Below are 17,556 nucleotides of genomic sequence, written 5' to 3'. Positions count from 1 at the left end.
ACAAGAAACTTCCCAGGTATCTGTCCAGATCCAGGGATCCTCAGGCGGAAGCAGTGGATGCATTTTCAAGACCAGACCTTCTGTCACAAGGTCCTTTTTTACCATCAGGATCTCAAATCCTTAAATTTAAAGGTATGGAGATTGAACGCTTGATTCTTAGTCAAATAGGTTTCTCTGACTCTGTGATTAATACTATGTTACAGGCTCGTAGATCTGTATCTAGGAAGATATATTATTGAGCCTGAAAGACTTACATTTCTTGGTGTCTTTCTCATCATTTTTCCTGGTATTCTTTTAGAATTCCGAGAATTTTTCAGTTTCTTCAGGATAGTTTGGATAAAGGTTTGTCTGCAAGTTCCTTGAAAGGACAAATCTCTGCTCTTTCTATTCTTTTTCACAGAAGGATTGCTATTCTTCCGGATATTCATTGTTTTGTACAAGCTTTGGTTCGTATAAAACCTGTTATTAAGTCAATTTCTCCTCCTTGGAGTTTGAATTTGGTTCTGGGGGCTCTTCAAGCTCTTCCGATTGAACCTATGCATTCACTGGACATTAAATTACTTTCTTGGAATGTTTTGTTTTCTTTTGGCCATCTCTTCTGCTAGAAGAGTTTCTGAATTATCTGCTCTTTCTTGTGAATCTCCTTTTCTGATTTTCCATCAGGATAAGGCTGTGTTGCGAACTTCTTTTAAATTTTTACCTAAGGTTGTGAATTCTAACAACATTAGTAGAGAATTTGTGGTTCCTTCATTATGTCCTAATCCTAAGAATTCTAAGGAGAGATCATTGCATTCTTTGGATGTAGTTAGAGCTTTGAAATATTATGTTGAAGCTACTAAGAATTTCCGAAAGACTTCTAGTCTATTTGTTATCTTTTGTGGTTCTAGGAAAGGTCAGAAGGCCTCTGCCATTTCTTTGGTATCTTGGTTGAAATCTTTAATTCATCATGCTTATGTCGAGTCGGGTAAATCTCCGCCTCAAAGGATTACAGCTCATTCTACTAGGTCAGTTTCTACTTCCTGGGCGTTTAGGAATGAAGCTTCGATTGATCAGATTTGCAAAGCAGCAACTTGGTCTTCTTTGCATACTTTTACTAAATTCTACCATTTTGATGTGTATTCTTCTTATGAAGCAGTTTTTGGTAGAAAAATACTTCAGGCAGCTGTTTCAGTTTGATTCTTCTGCTTATAATTTCAGTTTTCTTCATTATAAGATTTAAACTTTATTTTGGGTGTGGATTATTTTTCAGCGGAATTGGCTGTCTTTTTTTTATCCCTCCCTGTCTAGTGACTCTTGCGTGGAAGATCCACATCTTGGGTAGTCATTATCCCATACGTCACTAGCTCATGGACTCTTGCTAATTACATGAAAGAAAACATAATTTATGTAAGAACTTACCTGATAAATTCATTTCTTTCATATTAGCAAGAGTCCATGAGGCCCACCCTTTTTTGTGGTGGTTATGATTTTTTTGTATAAAGCACAATTATTCCAATTCCTTGTTTTTTATGCTTTCACACTTTTTTCTTATCACCCCACTTCTTGGCTATTCGTTAAACTGATTTGTGGGTGTGGTGAGGGGTGTATTTATAGGCATTTTGAGGTTTGGGAAACTTTGCCCCTCCTGGTAGGAATGTATATCCCACACGTCACTAGCTCATGGACTCTTGCTAATATGAAAGAAATGAATTTATCAGGTAAGTTCTTACATAAATTATGTTTTCTTTAAACTAAGAGAGGGGTGTATCTGTATTAGCCAATCAGATTATCTTAATCCTTTTAAAATGGGAGTTCAGATTTGTAACTATTAGGCTATGACTACGGCCCTTCTTGGCCGAAACGCGTAAGCCTGTTGCTTACCCCTCTCGTATCATCTGTTTCCCCCCCTGGGATCTATTGTTTCCTGTTTTTATGGATTCTTCAAATAAAAGTTAATTTTTATACATTTCATCCTTGGCGACTTTTTGAATTTCGGCCTGCTTACCCACTACTGTCTAAGGATTCCTCTACGGGGCTGCATTGGATTGCTCCTCCCTCATTGATGACGTACCTCTGCTGCGTATGGTAGAGTAACAAGCCCTTGACCGTTTGATAGCGGTGTATGCAGGTGTGATCGTTTGGGCATCCTCTGTTCTTTTGGATGTGAACCGGTTCAACAGCCAATCGGATTTAACTTGATTCTGATTGGCTGATTTCATCAGCCAATCAGAATATTCCTACCTTAATTCTGATTGGCTGATAGAATCCTATCAGCCAATCGGAATTCGAGGGACGCCATCTTGGATGACGTCATTTAAAGGAACCGTCATTCGTCGTTCAGTCGTCGGCCAGGATGGATGTTCCGCGTCGGAGGTCTTCAGGATCCTGCCGCTCCGCTCCGGATGGATGACCATAGAAGATCCCGCTTGGATGAAGACTTCAATCGGATGGAAGACCTCTTCTGCCCAGCTTGGATGAAGACTTCAGCCGGATCATGGACCTCTTCAGCTCCCGCTTGGATGATGACTTCAGCCGGATCATGGACCTCTTCAGCCCTCCGCTTGGGCTTGGATCAGGACATCGGAGGAGCTCTTCTGGACCGATCGGTGAACCTGGCAGGGTGAAGACAAGGTAGGAAGATCTTCAGGGGCTTAGTGTTAGGTTTATTTAAGGGGGGTTTGGGTTAGATTAGGGGTATGTGGGTGGTGGGTTGTAATGTTGGGGGGGGGTATTGTATGTTTTTTATTACAGGCAAAAGAGCTGAACTTCTTGGGGCATGCCCTGCAAAGGGCCCTGTTCAGGGCTGGTAAGGTAAAAGAGCTTTGAACTTTAGTAATTTAGAATAGGGTAGGGCATTTTTTTTATTTTGGGGGGCTTTGTTATTTTATTAGGGGGCTTAGAGTAGGTGTAATTAGTTTAAAATTGTTGTAATATTTTTCTTATGTTTGTAAATATTTTTTTATTTTTTGTAACTTAGTTCTTTTTTATTTTTTGTACTTTAGTTAGTTTATTTAAATGTATTTATTTGTAGGTATTGTATTTAATTAATGTATTGATAGTGTAGTGTTAGGTTTAATTGTAGGTAATTGTAGGTATTTCATTTAATTAATTTAATGATAGTATAGTGTTAGGCTTAATTGTAACTTAGGTTAGGATTTATTTTACAGGTAATTTTGTAATTATTTTAACTAGGTAACTATTAAATAGTTCTTAACTATTTAATAGCTATTGTACCTGGTTAAAATAATTACAAAGTTGCCTGTAAAATAAATATTAATCCTAAAATAGCTACAATGTAATTATAATTTATATTGTAGCTATATTAGGATTTATTTTACAGGTAAGTATTTAGCTTTAAATAGGAATAATTTATTTAATAAGAGTTAATTTATTTAGTTAGAATAAAATTATATTTAACTTAGGGGGGTGTTAGTGTTAGGGTTAGACTTAGCTTTAGGGGTTAATACATTTATTAGAATAGCGGTGAGCTCCGGTCGGCAGATTAGGGGTTAATAATTGAAGTTAGGTGTCGGCGATGTTAGGGAGGGCAGATTAGGGGTTAATACTATTTATTATAGGGTTAGTGAGGCGGATTAGGGGTTAATAACTTTATTATAGTAGCGGTGCGGTCCGCTCGGCAGATTAGGGGTTAATAAGTGTAGGCAGGTGGAGGCGACGTTGAGTGGGGCAGATTAGGGGTTAATAAATATAATATAGGGGTCGGCGGTGTTAGGGGTAGCAGATTAGGGGTACATAAGTATAACGTAGGTGGCGGTCGGCAGATTAGGGGTTAAAAAAATTTAATCGAGTGGCGGCGATATGGGGGGACCTCGGTTTAGGGGTACATAGGTAGTTTATGGGTGTTAGTGTACTTTAGAGTACAGTAGTTAAGAGCTTTATGAACCGGCGTTAGCCCAGAAAGCTCTTAACTACTGACTTTTTTCCTGCAGCTGGAGTTTTGTCGTTAGATGTCTAACGCTCACTTCAGACACGACTCTAAATACCGGAGTTAGAAAAATCCCATTGAAAAGATAGGATACGCAATTGACGTAAGGGGATCTGCGGTATGGAAAAGTCGCGGCTGAAAAGTGAGCGTTAGACCCTATTTTGAGTGACTCCAAATACCGGAGGTAGCCTAAAACCAGCGTTAGGAGCCTCTAACGCTGGTTTTCACGGCTAACGCCAAACTCCAAATCTAGGCCTTAGTATCTTTATTTGAAAAGCAGGAATGTAAGCTTAGGAGATGGCCCATATTTGGTTCAGCACCTGGGTAACGCTTGCTGATTGATGACTAAATGTAAGAAGGTGTTTGGTGTCTGAAAAATGATTGAAAGTTCAGAGAACTGATTTTGAGCAGTCATTGTGCCAGTAAACCTCCCTTTCCAAAGATTGGAGAACATAAATACTTATATTGATACTAGTCTGCAAGATATATCATAAATCAGAGTAGGCTGTGTTTTTATGAAGGTTATTACAAACTTGTGTAAAATACACTCATAAAAATTATCTCAATACCATATACACTGTACCCCAGTACACCATGATTATTGGGCAATAGCTGGTATCTTTGGTTTGAGGCGGGTTTGCTAGGGTGAAAAATAAAATGTAAAAAATAAAAAATAAATCACTTGACATGTTTTAGGACATATACTGTCCTTTACTGAAGCAGAGAAGTAAAAAAAACAACAACTTTTGGACAAAGCCAGCACCTCTCCAAATCATAAAGTTAAAAATCATAGAACTCAGAAATGGACATCCATATCGCTTTCAAGTTCAAAGACCAACTGCAGGGCTTCCAAATAATTTACATACTTTTGTAATATATTATGCTAAATTGTATTTTTAGTCTTGCATTTACTTGAAACATATTTTCATTGCATTAGTAATCTATATTTATCTTCCACCTTTTTAATGATTCTTGTTAAGATTGAAATTCATTTATAGAACTTTTCTTCATTAAGAGTCCATGATAATTGGGGTTTTCTATTTTCTTGTCTTAATACCAACACCTTTCTTTAACGTGTCCAATGTCTAGAATACTTCTGTATTTTTTTGTTATAAATATAATCTTGGTATACAACTTGAACAAAGGAGATTTTTTTTTTTGAGTTTTGTAGATTATAATTATTGTTTCTTTTTTCACATCAAAGTAAGTGTTATTTTTATTTTTTGCCTAGCAAATTTTTACCTTATTTTCATGTTGTGTAACTGTTTATTTATTGTGGATAATCTCTGTGAAGGTCTGTACAGTTATTTTTATTTTGTTTAAATGGCTGTTCATTAGCACACATGAATTCACATTATTGGCCTTACTCAAAATATCCAATTCATAAAATGATCCCCTGTGCAGTAATTCATGTGCAAAAGCATTTACAAAGCCGTTGGCTCATCAGCAGTGCCTATGGCCAGTTAGTTAAAAAATGTAAATGGTTCTAAATATTTATCCAGGGGAAAGTCACTGCTAACTGCTCAAAAATAAAAAAACATTAAGTCCAAACTTTCCATTAGCTAAATGCATTTCAAAGTTTAGCCATTCATTCTGAAAAGTATATAGCAAGTGAACACCAAATGATTTCTCTGGCACACAGGCTTAAAACAAACGTCAATGCTGGATTCAGAAAATGTGCACCATGACCCCAAAAAAAAATGATGCAAGGCCTTTCCATGCTTGGTGTTGCCAGGCATTCTACCCTTTATTGTGTTAAAATCTGTGTATAATGAAGCGGCACATTATTAAATAAATGAAGGCCATATAACAATTGTTTTTGGAATAAAGTTAATACTTTGTAATCCAGAGTGTCCTTGACATTCAAGTGGCTCCTGAAGCAAAAGTGACTGATAGTTTCACTGCGTGCACAGCCCACATATAGAGACACAGCTGGTGTAGCTAAGCAATATTTTATAAACTTCTTTTCCAAATACATTTTAATTTTGATTGTTCTTGAGCTAGGGTTTTCTATAACTGCATATTGTGTTACAAATGCACATACTTATCAATTTCTGACAACACAATAGTTGTTTATGCCCAGGGGTCTTCATGACAGATACACGAATGGACAGAAAAAACTAAATAATAAATAATACTTCAAATGCGTACACGCTATGGGCCAGATTACAAAAGGAGCGCTATCGTTTGTGTGCGAGTGATATTGTTTTTTTTTGGGTTTTTTTTACACACAAGTTAAATTGTGCTCATATTACAAGTTGAAAGTAAATGCGAATTTGTGAGCACAATCGCAATTTACGCTAGAATGATACCGTGACATCAGAGCAATGGTTAACTGTTTTGTAAAATAAGAAAAGTGTCACAAAATACATAAAAATACATTACAAAGTACAGTTACAATCATAATAGCGCCATTGAATAAAAAATATTCTTAAACAAATATTGCACAAAAATGTTATAATAGCTAAAATATATGAGATCTCAGGTGTTTGAAAAATAAAGGCAGACAAAGGGTTTTAACATAGAGATATATACATATACAGTACTGTGCAAAAGTCTTAGGCCTCCATGAGATTTGTTGTTTTAGCAAAGTTTTAATGACCATTCATATTTATTTTTTAGTCTCTTTATTAAGATACAAACAGAAACTAGAGGAAATATGTACACAAAATGTAAAAAAACACAATTTTCAGAACAAAATGGCTTCTTCAGGCAAAAGTCAGTATTTAGTGTCACCTCCCTTGGCACTAAGCACATCTTGAACTCTTTTGGGGAGACTGTCCTGAAGTTTTCTGAAGTAATCTCCTGGTATGTTATACCAGGCTTCTTTCAACACTTCCCAGAGTTCTTCTTCTTCTTAGATTTAGGTGGTCTTTTATTTATTTATCTGTCCAGGTGATCCCATACTGCCTCTATAATATTCAGGTCTGGACTGTGGAGGCAAGTCCACGACTGTCAGTGTTTTATCAGCTGTTTTTCTCTCCAAATATGATTTCACTGCATTAACAGTGTGCTTGGGATCGTTATCATGCTGAAAAATAAAACCATTCCCAATCAGACGAATGGCATGATGAATTAAAACCTGTCTGTACTTTTCAGCATTCATGGTAAAAATGCAGCCCCAATCCAGGACAGACCCCCTATTATGTTTCACTGAAGGCCACAAGCACTCATTCTTCCATCTCTCTCCAACTCTTCTTCTCACATATTGTTCACGATTGGACCCAAAAATTTCAAACTTGGATTTGTCACTCCATAATACTCTTTTCCACTGATCTTCATTCCAATCTTTGTGAGCTTTAGCATATCTTAGCCTTTTCACCCTGTTCCCCTTCTGAAAAAGTGGTTGCTACCCTTCCACAAAGAACATTCCTGATTAAGCTTCTTCGGACTGTAGCAGGGTCAACTAGGCATCCTGATAAAGCTGCCAGATGCTGAGCCAGGCCCTTGCTGCACTTCTTCCGGTCTTTCAAAGAACAAGTTCTGAGAAACTTCTCATCAGATTTTAAAAGTTTTCTTTGTCGAGTCCTTTTTTTGTCCTTGACCTCTCCTGATTCTTCAAATATCTTAATAACACCATGAATACCACATCTTGCATATCCAGTTTGTTTGCTGATTTCCCTTTGAGAGTGGCCTTGGTGATGCAAAGGTATGATTTTATGTTTGTCAAATTCTGTGCACAAACCTGGTGTAATAGACCTTTTTCACAGCAGTTATTTTGACATGAAATAGTAGGACAAATACAGTAGTTAGCAATGACATTAATTAGGGTTCCATTCCTCTTAGGTTTATGAGAGCCAGGTTCCTGTTATTGCTCAACTGTTTTTTTTTCTGTTTTTTTTCCAGTTTATTAATACTGCATACAAATATCCTGTATTTTCTGGTTGTATTCTAATAAAAAGACTGTGACATAATTATATATGGTCATTATACCATTGCTAAAACAACTAATTCATCCATCTAATGGTGGACTAAGATTTCTGCACATTACTGTACATATCTAAAACATATATATATATATATATATATTTATATATGTACATATGTATTTATGTATTTATATGTGTATATATGTATTTACAGACATACTATATACACATATAAAAAAATAAATACATATGTACATATATATAGAAATATTTATAAGTGCATTGGAGGCCTTTGCTGTCAAGTAGATGAAAACATGAAAAAGCATGTATTTCTTAATAGATATTCCCATATATATGTATATATCTTTACCTGTATATAATCGTACACATATATAGGTATACATATATATTATACAATATCTGTATATATCTATACCTGTATATATCATATAGATATATATTGTACCACAATACCATCAGATATATGTAGAAATATACATTTATGAATAAACTAGTCCTAAAGCCTGTGTACACGGGCCAATTTTTTAGGTACCGCGGTTCCAACCCTTGCTCCCTCTCTCTCCCCCCTCTCTTTTGCGCTCTCTCTCTCCCCCCCTCTCTTTTGCGCTCTCTCTCTCCCCCCCTCTCTTTTGAGTTCTCTCTCTCCCCCTTATTTTGCACTCTCCCCCCTCTTATGCTCTCTCTCTCTCCCCTTTTTTGCTCTCTCTCCCCCTCGTGCTCTCTCTCCCCCCTCTTTTGCTCTCTCTCTCTCCCACCTCTTTTGCTCGCTCTCTCTCTTCCCCCCCCTCATCTGCCCTCTCCCCCTCTTGCTCTCTCTCGCCCTCTTTTGCTCTCTCTCTCCCCCCCTCTCTTTTGAGTTCTCTCTCTCCCCCTTATTTTGCACTCTCCCCCCTCTTATGCTCTCTCTCTCTCCCCTTTTTTGCTCTCTCTCCCCCCTCGTGCTCTCTCTCCCCCCTCTTTTGCTCTCTCTCTCTCCCACCTCTTTTGCTCGCTCTCTCTCTTCCCCCCCCTCATCTGCCCTCTCCCCCTCTTGCTCTCTCTCGCCCTCTTTTGCTCTCTCTCTCCCCTATTTTGCTCTCTCCCCTCTCTTTTGCTCTCTCTCTCCCCCCTCTTTTGCTCTCTCTCTCCCCCCTCTTTTGCGCTCTCTCTCCCCCCCCCTCTTTTGCTCTCTCTCCCCCTCTCTTTTGCTCTCTCTCCCCCCTCTCTTTTGCTCTCTCTTCCCCTCTCTTTTGCTCTCTCTCTCTCCCTCTCTTTTGCACTCTCTCTTCCCCTCTTTTGCGCTCTCTCCCCCTTCTCTTTTGCGCACTCTCCCCCTCTCTTTTGCACTCTCTCTCCCCCTCTTTTGTGCACTCTCTCTCCCCCCTCTCTTTTAAACTCTCTCTCCCCTCCTCTCTTTTGAGCTCTCTCTCCCCCCTCTCTTTTGAGCTCTCTCTCCCCCCACTCTTTTGCGCTCTCTCCCCCCACTCTTTTGCGCTCTCTCCCCCCTCTTTTTTGCGCTCTCTCCCCTCTTTTTTGCGCTCTCTCCCCCTCTCTTTTGTGCTTTCTCCCCCTTGCGCTCTCTCCCCCTCTTTTTTGCGCTCTTTCTCTCCATCTTTTGCACTCTGTCTCCCCCTTCTCTTTTGCGCTCTCTCCCCCCTCTTTTGTGCTCTCTTTTAAACTCTCCCTCCTCTCTTTTGCGCTCTCTCTCCCCCTCTCTTTTGAGCTCTCTCTCTCCCCCTCTTTTGAGCTCTCTCCCCCTCTTTTGTGCGCTCTCTCTCCCCCTCTTTTGCGCTTTCCCCCTCTCTTGCGCTCTCTCCACCTCTCTTTTGCACTCTCTCTCTCTCCCTCTTTTGCACTCTCTCTCCCACCTCTCTTTTAAGCTCTCTCTCCCCCCTCTCTTTTAAGCTCTCTCTCTCCCCCCTCTCTTTTGAGCTCTCTCTCCACCCTCTTTCTCTCCCACTCTTTTGCGCTCTCTCTCCCTCTTTTGCTCTTCACCCCTCTTCTGCTCGCTTTCTTTCTTTCCTTCCTTCCTCTGTTTTGGTCTCTCCCGCCGGCCACTCCCTTCCCGCGCGCTCCAGCGAGGCCACGCCCCTCATCACGCCCGCCGGCCACGCCCCTTATCATGCCTGCCACGCCCGCCAGCCATGCCCCCATCACGGCACGCCCGGCGCCGGTCACGCCCCCACCAGGCAGCTTCCGCAGTGCGCACTACTCTGCAGCTGAAGGCCAGGTATGTTTGTCACGTGCAGTCTCTACTGCACATGACTGCATCTGACAAACATACTTGGCCAATTATTATATAGGATAGAACATATTCTTCTATGTGAAGAACATTGGAATGTTAAATATTCATATTTTTATGTTGGGTTAATGCATTTGAGAATGTGTTTGGGTTAGCACACGAGTGGGGTGTTAGGTGTTATCTTTTTTTACTTTCAACTTGTAATACAAGTACAATCCAACGTGCACAAAAGTTTACTTCTAGCACAGTTAGCGCAAGAGCAAAAGTGATGAATAGCGCTCCACTCATAATCTGACCCTATATATATTAAATTCTGAAAATTCCCCTTTTTAATATTGTTTCAGAATATATGCTCTTCAGATTCATAGAGAATATTAGTACTTTTTATATATTTAAATAAGTTAGTGGAAGTTTAGATATATTTAGTTTCAAAGTGGTCTAATATTATGTTGGTCATGTAGGCAAAATGTCCCATTATGGGAACTGCATAACATTTTATAAGCTTACTAGGGCTCTGATATTCAAAACCTCTCTGCTCAGGTGAGATATTCTAAAATGATCCTCCAGCACTGTGAGATCCCTAGTAAAATTTTCGAAGGGCAGATTTTGCTTTACTTCTCCAAGGACTGTTCCCTGTATTTCTGTATGTGAAGGAGAGACAAGCCCAGTGCAATATAGCATTGCATGACATGACAGTTCTGCTGCATTTACACTTTGCGCTTTCTATTTTATATCACTTTACACTTCAGATAAAATTTTACTACATTCAATCTTTGCACTTCCTATTGTGTATTTTATTTTGTATACAGCAGTGTATTTAGGATTGTGAATTTACAAATTCTGATTATGCCTTCACAGTTTCTGTGTAACGTTAACAAATTAAGCTCATACTTTGTATATTTATGTGTATCTTTAACAAATTAGATTGCACTTTTCATGTCTTTTATTTAAATTCGTCAGCTTCAGTTTCCCAGAGAGCGTCATTACTTTCTATTGGCCAGATAATCAAACATTCTCTTGTTTGGAGAGAGATTATACTTTGGAGAGTGAAAGGAGGCAAAGAGATGTTACAAGGAAGGAAAGAATAAAAAGTAGAGAGAAAAAGAGGTGGAGTGTATAAAAATAGAGAAAAGGGAAATAGGGAAGTGTGAACATAGAATAGATAGAGAAAAAAAGGGAGCAGTTGAGAGTGAAAGAAGAAGAGAGTGGAGAGAAAAGGAGGAAAAGGAGAGAATGGAAAGAGAAGGGAGGCAGTAAAGAGACAGGTGGAGAGAAAGAAGAGAGAGTTAATCAAAATAAAAGGGTGGAGGAGACAGTGTAGAGAGAGTGTAAAAAGAGAAAATGGAAAAGGAGAGAAGATGGATTTCAGAAAAAGGAGAGAAAAGAGAAAGTAGAGACAGAACAGAAAGTGATTAGAGTAGAGTGGATAATGAGAAGTAGACGGAGAAAAGAAAGAAGAAACAGAGAGAAAGAAAGGGGAGAGAGTGAAGAGAAATGAGTACTGAGAAAAGAAAAATTGGCAGAGAGAGAGAAGGGAGAGAGTAAAAATAAAGACTGAAGAGAGAGGCATGAAGAGAGAGGAGAGAGTGTAAAAGAGTGTTAATAGAGATATAGAGGAACAGTGACATAAGAGAAGGGGGGCTGGGTGGAGGGGGGGGAGAAAGAGGGAGAAGTGGATAGAATTAAAGAGAGGGAGATAGTGAACTTAAAAAACCCCATTATCAGCATCATTTTCTTGAGCTCCCCTAAGCAGCATACCATGTGCCCTATGCTTCTCTCCATATATCAGGTGGCTTGTTCTCACCTCTCAATTGCACCTCTATCTACTGTCTAAATTGACCAATTACTTGACTGCAAGCTTAGGAGATGGCAGCATTTACACATACAGGGCACACAATATAACTCCCAACCACACACCTCCTCCGGTAGCACTGAATGTTGAGACATGTAGCCCCAGATACATCAGGGACTGATATAACGTAAGGGGCAGAGAGCAGATCTTCCTATGCCTTTCTGTTAACTCGCCTGCAGTAATACAGAGTGCACAGCAGAGGCGCCATGCAAGGTTTTTGGCAACCACCTATTTACCTAAGTGTTAGGGCCTTTGTGCTTGTGAAAACTCTGGCTCTTCTGCATATCCCTTGCCTATGGTCCTTGTATCTCCAGTAGTATGTGTGCAACTGGTTGAGAAACCCAGTTGTAGATGACACCCTATGGTGCAGATGATATCACACTAAACCAAAAACTCTCCATAGTCATTACATGTACTTATCTCACAGAAAAAGGAGTTGAGTTAGTAATATCTGTTTTTCAACAAACAAAGCTCTGAAATACTTTTTTAAAGGGACAGTCAAGTCCAAAAAAACCTTTCATTTTTCAAATAGGGCATGTAAACAACTTTCCAATTTACTTTTATCATTATTTTTGCTTTGTTCTCTTTGTATTCTTAGTTAAAAGCTAAACCTAGGAGGTTCATATGCTAATTTCTTAGACCTTGAAGGCCGCCTCTAATCTAAATGCATTTTGATAGTTTTTCACCACTAGAGGGCATTAGTTCACGTGTTTCATATAGATAACATTGAGCTCATTCATGTGAATGTACCATGGTGACAGCTCTGATTGGCTAAAATGCAAGTCTATCAAAAGAACTGAAATAAGGGGGCAGTCTGCTTTGGCTTAGATACAAGGTAATTACAGAGGTAAAACATGTATAATTATAACTGTATTGGTTATGCAAAACTGTGGAATTGGTAATTAAGGGATTATCTATCTTTTAAAACAACAAAAATTCTGGTGTTGACTGTCCCTTTAAACATGCTCTTTGAGTATTATGTCCCTTAAAGTGTCAAATGTTAAGATCACATGTATATTTTTTTATAAACAAAAAACAAATCAACGTTTCACAAAAATAAGTATTTATTGTTATTTTCAGAATTCACCCCCAGAAAGAACTAGGGAAAACGAAAAGGGTTTATCTAGCACTCTTTCTCAATTAAATATACAGTATATAGGTATAAACTTAACCTTTAATAAGTGTAAGTAAAAATAGTAGGTATACCTGCTTACCAAAAACAACCACCACTATAAAAACTGTGGAAATACCCCCCTGTTTCCTGGACGATAACTGCAGGCATTGACTTCAAGTGCCAGGGGTATTCCACACAGTACAAAATAATAACAAACGCGTTTCGGCCTATGAACTGGCCTTTATCAATGCTTAGATTATTTTGGAAAAATGACAAGCTGAGTACCATATTTATTAAGGGGAGCACCGGTCCTGTTTTATATTGGCAAGCCCATTCTTTCTCTATTACACTGTACCATAGTGCCAGTTTCAATCCTTTGTGTTGTATTTTCAGAATTCGCAAGTTACCAAAAGCTCTAAAAGAATGGCAAGCGTTTAATGACCTAAAACAAAAAATTGATGATTTCAGCGAGAGCTGCCCTTTGCTTGCAATGATGGCCAATAAAGTAAGTTCAGCTCTTTTGCTTAATGTATAAATGTTTTAAAGCATTGTTATTATTTGTAAATTTTTTATGTTACTGCTCTCTAATTTTCAAATGTTTAAAAAAATGACAAATTGTTCACACATAGCTCATTTACCTTTATGTTTCCATTTAAAATAGCTGATTTTACCTGTTGAAACTGTATTTGTTGCTGAAAAATTAATTACTGGTTATAGAAACGCCATGTATGCAAAAGGCAGCAGCAGAAGCCCCCAGTACTTGAAATACAAGGAACTCTTATCAGCTACATGCCAGAGTACAGTAGCTTTACATGTAAAATTATATATACTTTGCTGGGTACAGTAGCATTAAATATATTGGAAAATATATATAATATATAAGATAAGGAGACCTGCTCTTCTTGTGTTGGGGAGGGGCATTAAACACTGAGATTGCAATATAAAATATTTCATTTTCTGTAGTATAAAAAACTCTGCAATATACTTTCATTATTTATTTTGTTACATTTCTGTAAATAATGGGCGCTGTCATGTTGGAACATGTGGTTTCCCCTATTGATCTCTTCTTCTGAGGGCAATTAGCAACAGGTATAAAACAGGCAACAAAAGAGAATGTGAAAACGATACTGCGTGGAAACCCTGTTAGATATTTACCTAACAATCCTATAGTCCACACAGTTTTGTTAATGCACTATGTTTTATTTCCAGTTTTTAGCAGAATGTATAGATATGGGGGAAACATGGCGGCACTCATTACTTTATAGAAAATAAAGTACTTTATAGAAAATAAACTTTTACACTTAATTTTTCAATATGTAAACAACTAATATAATAATAAAAAAAAAAAAATTTACATAATACTCTCAATAAAATATTTGCTTTGAATAGATTATTTTATCTAGAATTTATTTTGGGCTAGATTAACTGCCCTAGAAGTAAGATTTTTGTGCACTCGTATTATGAGTTGAAAGTAAGTTCTATTTATTCATAAATACATATTTCTACATTTATCTGATGGTATTTTGGTACAATATATATCTGTACCTATATACAGTATATACTATATATATATATATATATATATATATATATATATATACTATATATATAAATATATATAAATATATACCTGAAACCCCCATATCTTTGAGCCTTTTTGAACTTTATTTTTTATACAATTTACAAAATAATTGCAGCGTAAATCCTGATTTCACTCAACTTGTAATATAAGCGCAATTAAAACGAATCATGAAAACACAATATTGTTTGTGGAAAAACATTTGTAATCAAGCCCTTAGGTCAGTAAAGTACAGTTAAATGTTACACAATCTCTTTTGAGTACAAAAAAATGTGCAAAGTAAGAACATAATATGAATATTTTGTTTGAAGAGAAGTAACTACGACAAAATCGATCTTGCAAAGAAATCACACCAAACAACCTCTCGAATAATTAAAGAGTGGCAGCCATTAATTTATTAGTGGTTAAGATTTATTTTGTGTTATTTATTTAGACCAGCAGAGAAGAAACAATATTTAAAAATAACCAGCTAGCATTATTTTGCAAGCTAAAATGTTATTGTTTACTATACCCATAATGCCTCTATGATTAAGTAATTGATTTATTAGTGCTTATTACCTTTTATGTTTTTTAGGCAATGATGAAAAGACACTGGGAGAGAATTTCACAATTAACCGGCCACAGTTTTGACGTAGAGTCGGAAACATTCTCTCTGAAGAATATCATGGAAGCTTCATTACTCAAGTACAAAGAAGATATTGAGGTAAATTGCAAAACCAAATAAACAAGGTTATCAATATTATTTAAAAAGTAAAAAAAAAAACTTCGTAATTATGGAGGTGAGGAAAAAAATTAATAAATATGTTCCACACAGAAACTTTTGTAGCCAGGTGAGGTAGTTTAATACTTTGTAAAATTATAAAGTTTTCTGTTATTTATAAATGTTACTTTAATTATGCAATTCATTTGTGCTTTGACTAGTTTAACATTAACTGATTTGATGATAATTTGCTCAGCAAACATTGGAAAAAAATATTATTACCTGAATTTAGCTCAATAATGGCTTATATTTAAGCTGGTTTGTCAGTAAAATAAGCTGTGTGGTCGGCCATTAACGAGGTTCTGGGAGGCACAATAAAGTATTAATGATGTGTGCATGTGCTGCACATCATTTTAAAAATGACAGCTCATTTACATAAAAAGTAAATCAACTGGGTGCTTGTGCTTAGCTATAAAGAACAACATTCCAGGGTGGGGGCATATTGCACCCCTTTCAACCCCCTTCTGTAATGTAAGGTTCCTTTATGATTTATCATGCCTAATTTTTATGCCATTTTTCTCTCAGAATTATGTTTTTTCATTGCTCCCTGCAACATGCAGCATCCAAATTTCTGACCTTTTGCAATATTCTTCTCAGCTTGATCAAACATTTATATCTGTCCCTAATTGACCACAGCAAAGGAAATAAGATACACATATTTTTAATGAATATGTCCCAGGACTATAAAACAATGCATAGGTTGCTACCAAAATGTCAAACACTTATAAAAGATTTATTTTGTATGCAGATCTTTTGCAGTGTAGATCTTAATTGTGGATATTTACTGTATAAAAGATCACCCTTAATTAATTAAACTCCCACATGCAAACAAATCTGATTGGCCTATAGCTGCCTTTAACCCTTTAAGGACACAGCTTTCAGTTTGCTCAATTGTTTTATGACGGAAAAATTCCGTCATATGTCCTTAAGAGGTTAATTTTGGATTTTTCTTTTTAATTTGACAACAACAACATTGTGAAAACATTAATGTGTTCATTTCATCCTTGGCACCATTTAAGTATAAACATTATAGCTTTACAATTTTGAGCCATATATTATGATAAAAATAATTAAGCTTGTTTATCTTGATCCAAACACAGAACAAGTAAACACATACAATAATTACATACACAAATCAGTACATTCAAAGGCGGCTCCCTTAAACTATTCAATTATTCACTTACTCCTTCACAACAACTAATGATGAGTCAACAGCCTACAATATTGATTTTGAACTGACCTAATGCCCCAAATATTTCCTTTCCTGATCTCTCAATTTCAGAAAAAAACACTTTGATATGGTAATATAAAATGTTAAATTGTATGTATAAAAAAAGAAAACCTCTGCAATATACTTTCATTATTTATTTTGTCCCCTTTTCCTATAATTCCATTCTGAAATTGTGAGCATTTTAGTTCCTGTTAGAAATTGAAGTGCAGAACACTGTTATATAACACACAGCCATTGGCTGCACACTCTAGTGACCTATTTATAACTGTCCCTAATTGGACAGCAGAGAAAGTAACCTTACATAGAAATTAAAACCTTACACTTATTTTGTCACTATATAAACAACTAATGAAACTTTAAAAAAAAAAATGCATCTACGTGTTATTCTCAGACTAATCTTTTCTTTGAATGCATCATTCTATCTAGCATTTATTTAGTGCTAGATTATGAGTAGAGCGCTGTTTAATGCTCCCGCTTGAGCGTTAATAGCGCTAGAAGTAAGCTTTTTGTGCTCGTCAGGTTGTGTTCGTATTATGAGTTTCTCTTGCACGCTAACCCGAAGAACACAAAAAGCCGAACTTAGAATATTGCATGCGTGTTCACGTCTTCTGCCATAGAAGTCAATGGGGAAAAAAAGTGGAACCCCCCACTCTCACACAAATCTGATCGCATATTCACATGTACACTAACCCGACATGAAAACATGAATATTTCACATTCCAATGTTCTTCACATAGAAGAATATGTTCTATTTATTCATAAATACATATTTCTACATACGTGTATCTGATGTTTTTTTGGTACAATATATATCTATACCTACATCTATACATGATCATATATAGGTATAGATATATACAGATAATAATAGGAATATCTATTTAGGAATACTTAGAACATATGCTATCTGCAGAACATTGGAATGCACCAGTATGTAAAAACCACACCTTCTCAGAGAGTCAGCAGTAGCTTGTATGACACAAA

At 36.9% G+C, this 17,556-nt stretch overlaps 1 protein-coding gene across 1 annotated transcript in view; it reads left to right on the top strand.

Annotated features, from left to right (window-relative positions):
• Positions 1–17,556, top strand: part of LOC128661578 (dynein axonemal heavy chain 5-like) — a 671,317-nt gene that overhangs the window by 164,918 nt on the left and 488,843 nt on the right. Inside the window, 2 exon segments of the mRNA XM_053715820.1 lie at positions 13,396–13,507; positions 15,156–15,284. Of these exon segments, the coding sequence (XP_053571795.1) occupies positions 13,396–13,507; positions 15,156–15,284 (241 nt within the window).

The sequence above is a fragment of the Bombina bombina genome, chromosome 5 (genome assembly GCF_027579735.1).
Source record: "Bombina bombina isolate aBomBom1 chromosome 5, aBomBom1.pri, whole genome shotgun sequence".
NCBI classification, from domain to species: Eukaryota; Metazoa; Chordata; class Amphibia; order Anura; family Bombinatoridae; genus Bombina; species Bombina bombina.
This window is presented reverse-complemented; position numbering and strand designations above follow the sequence as displayed.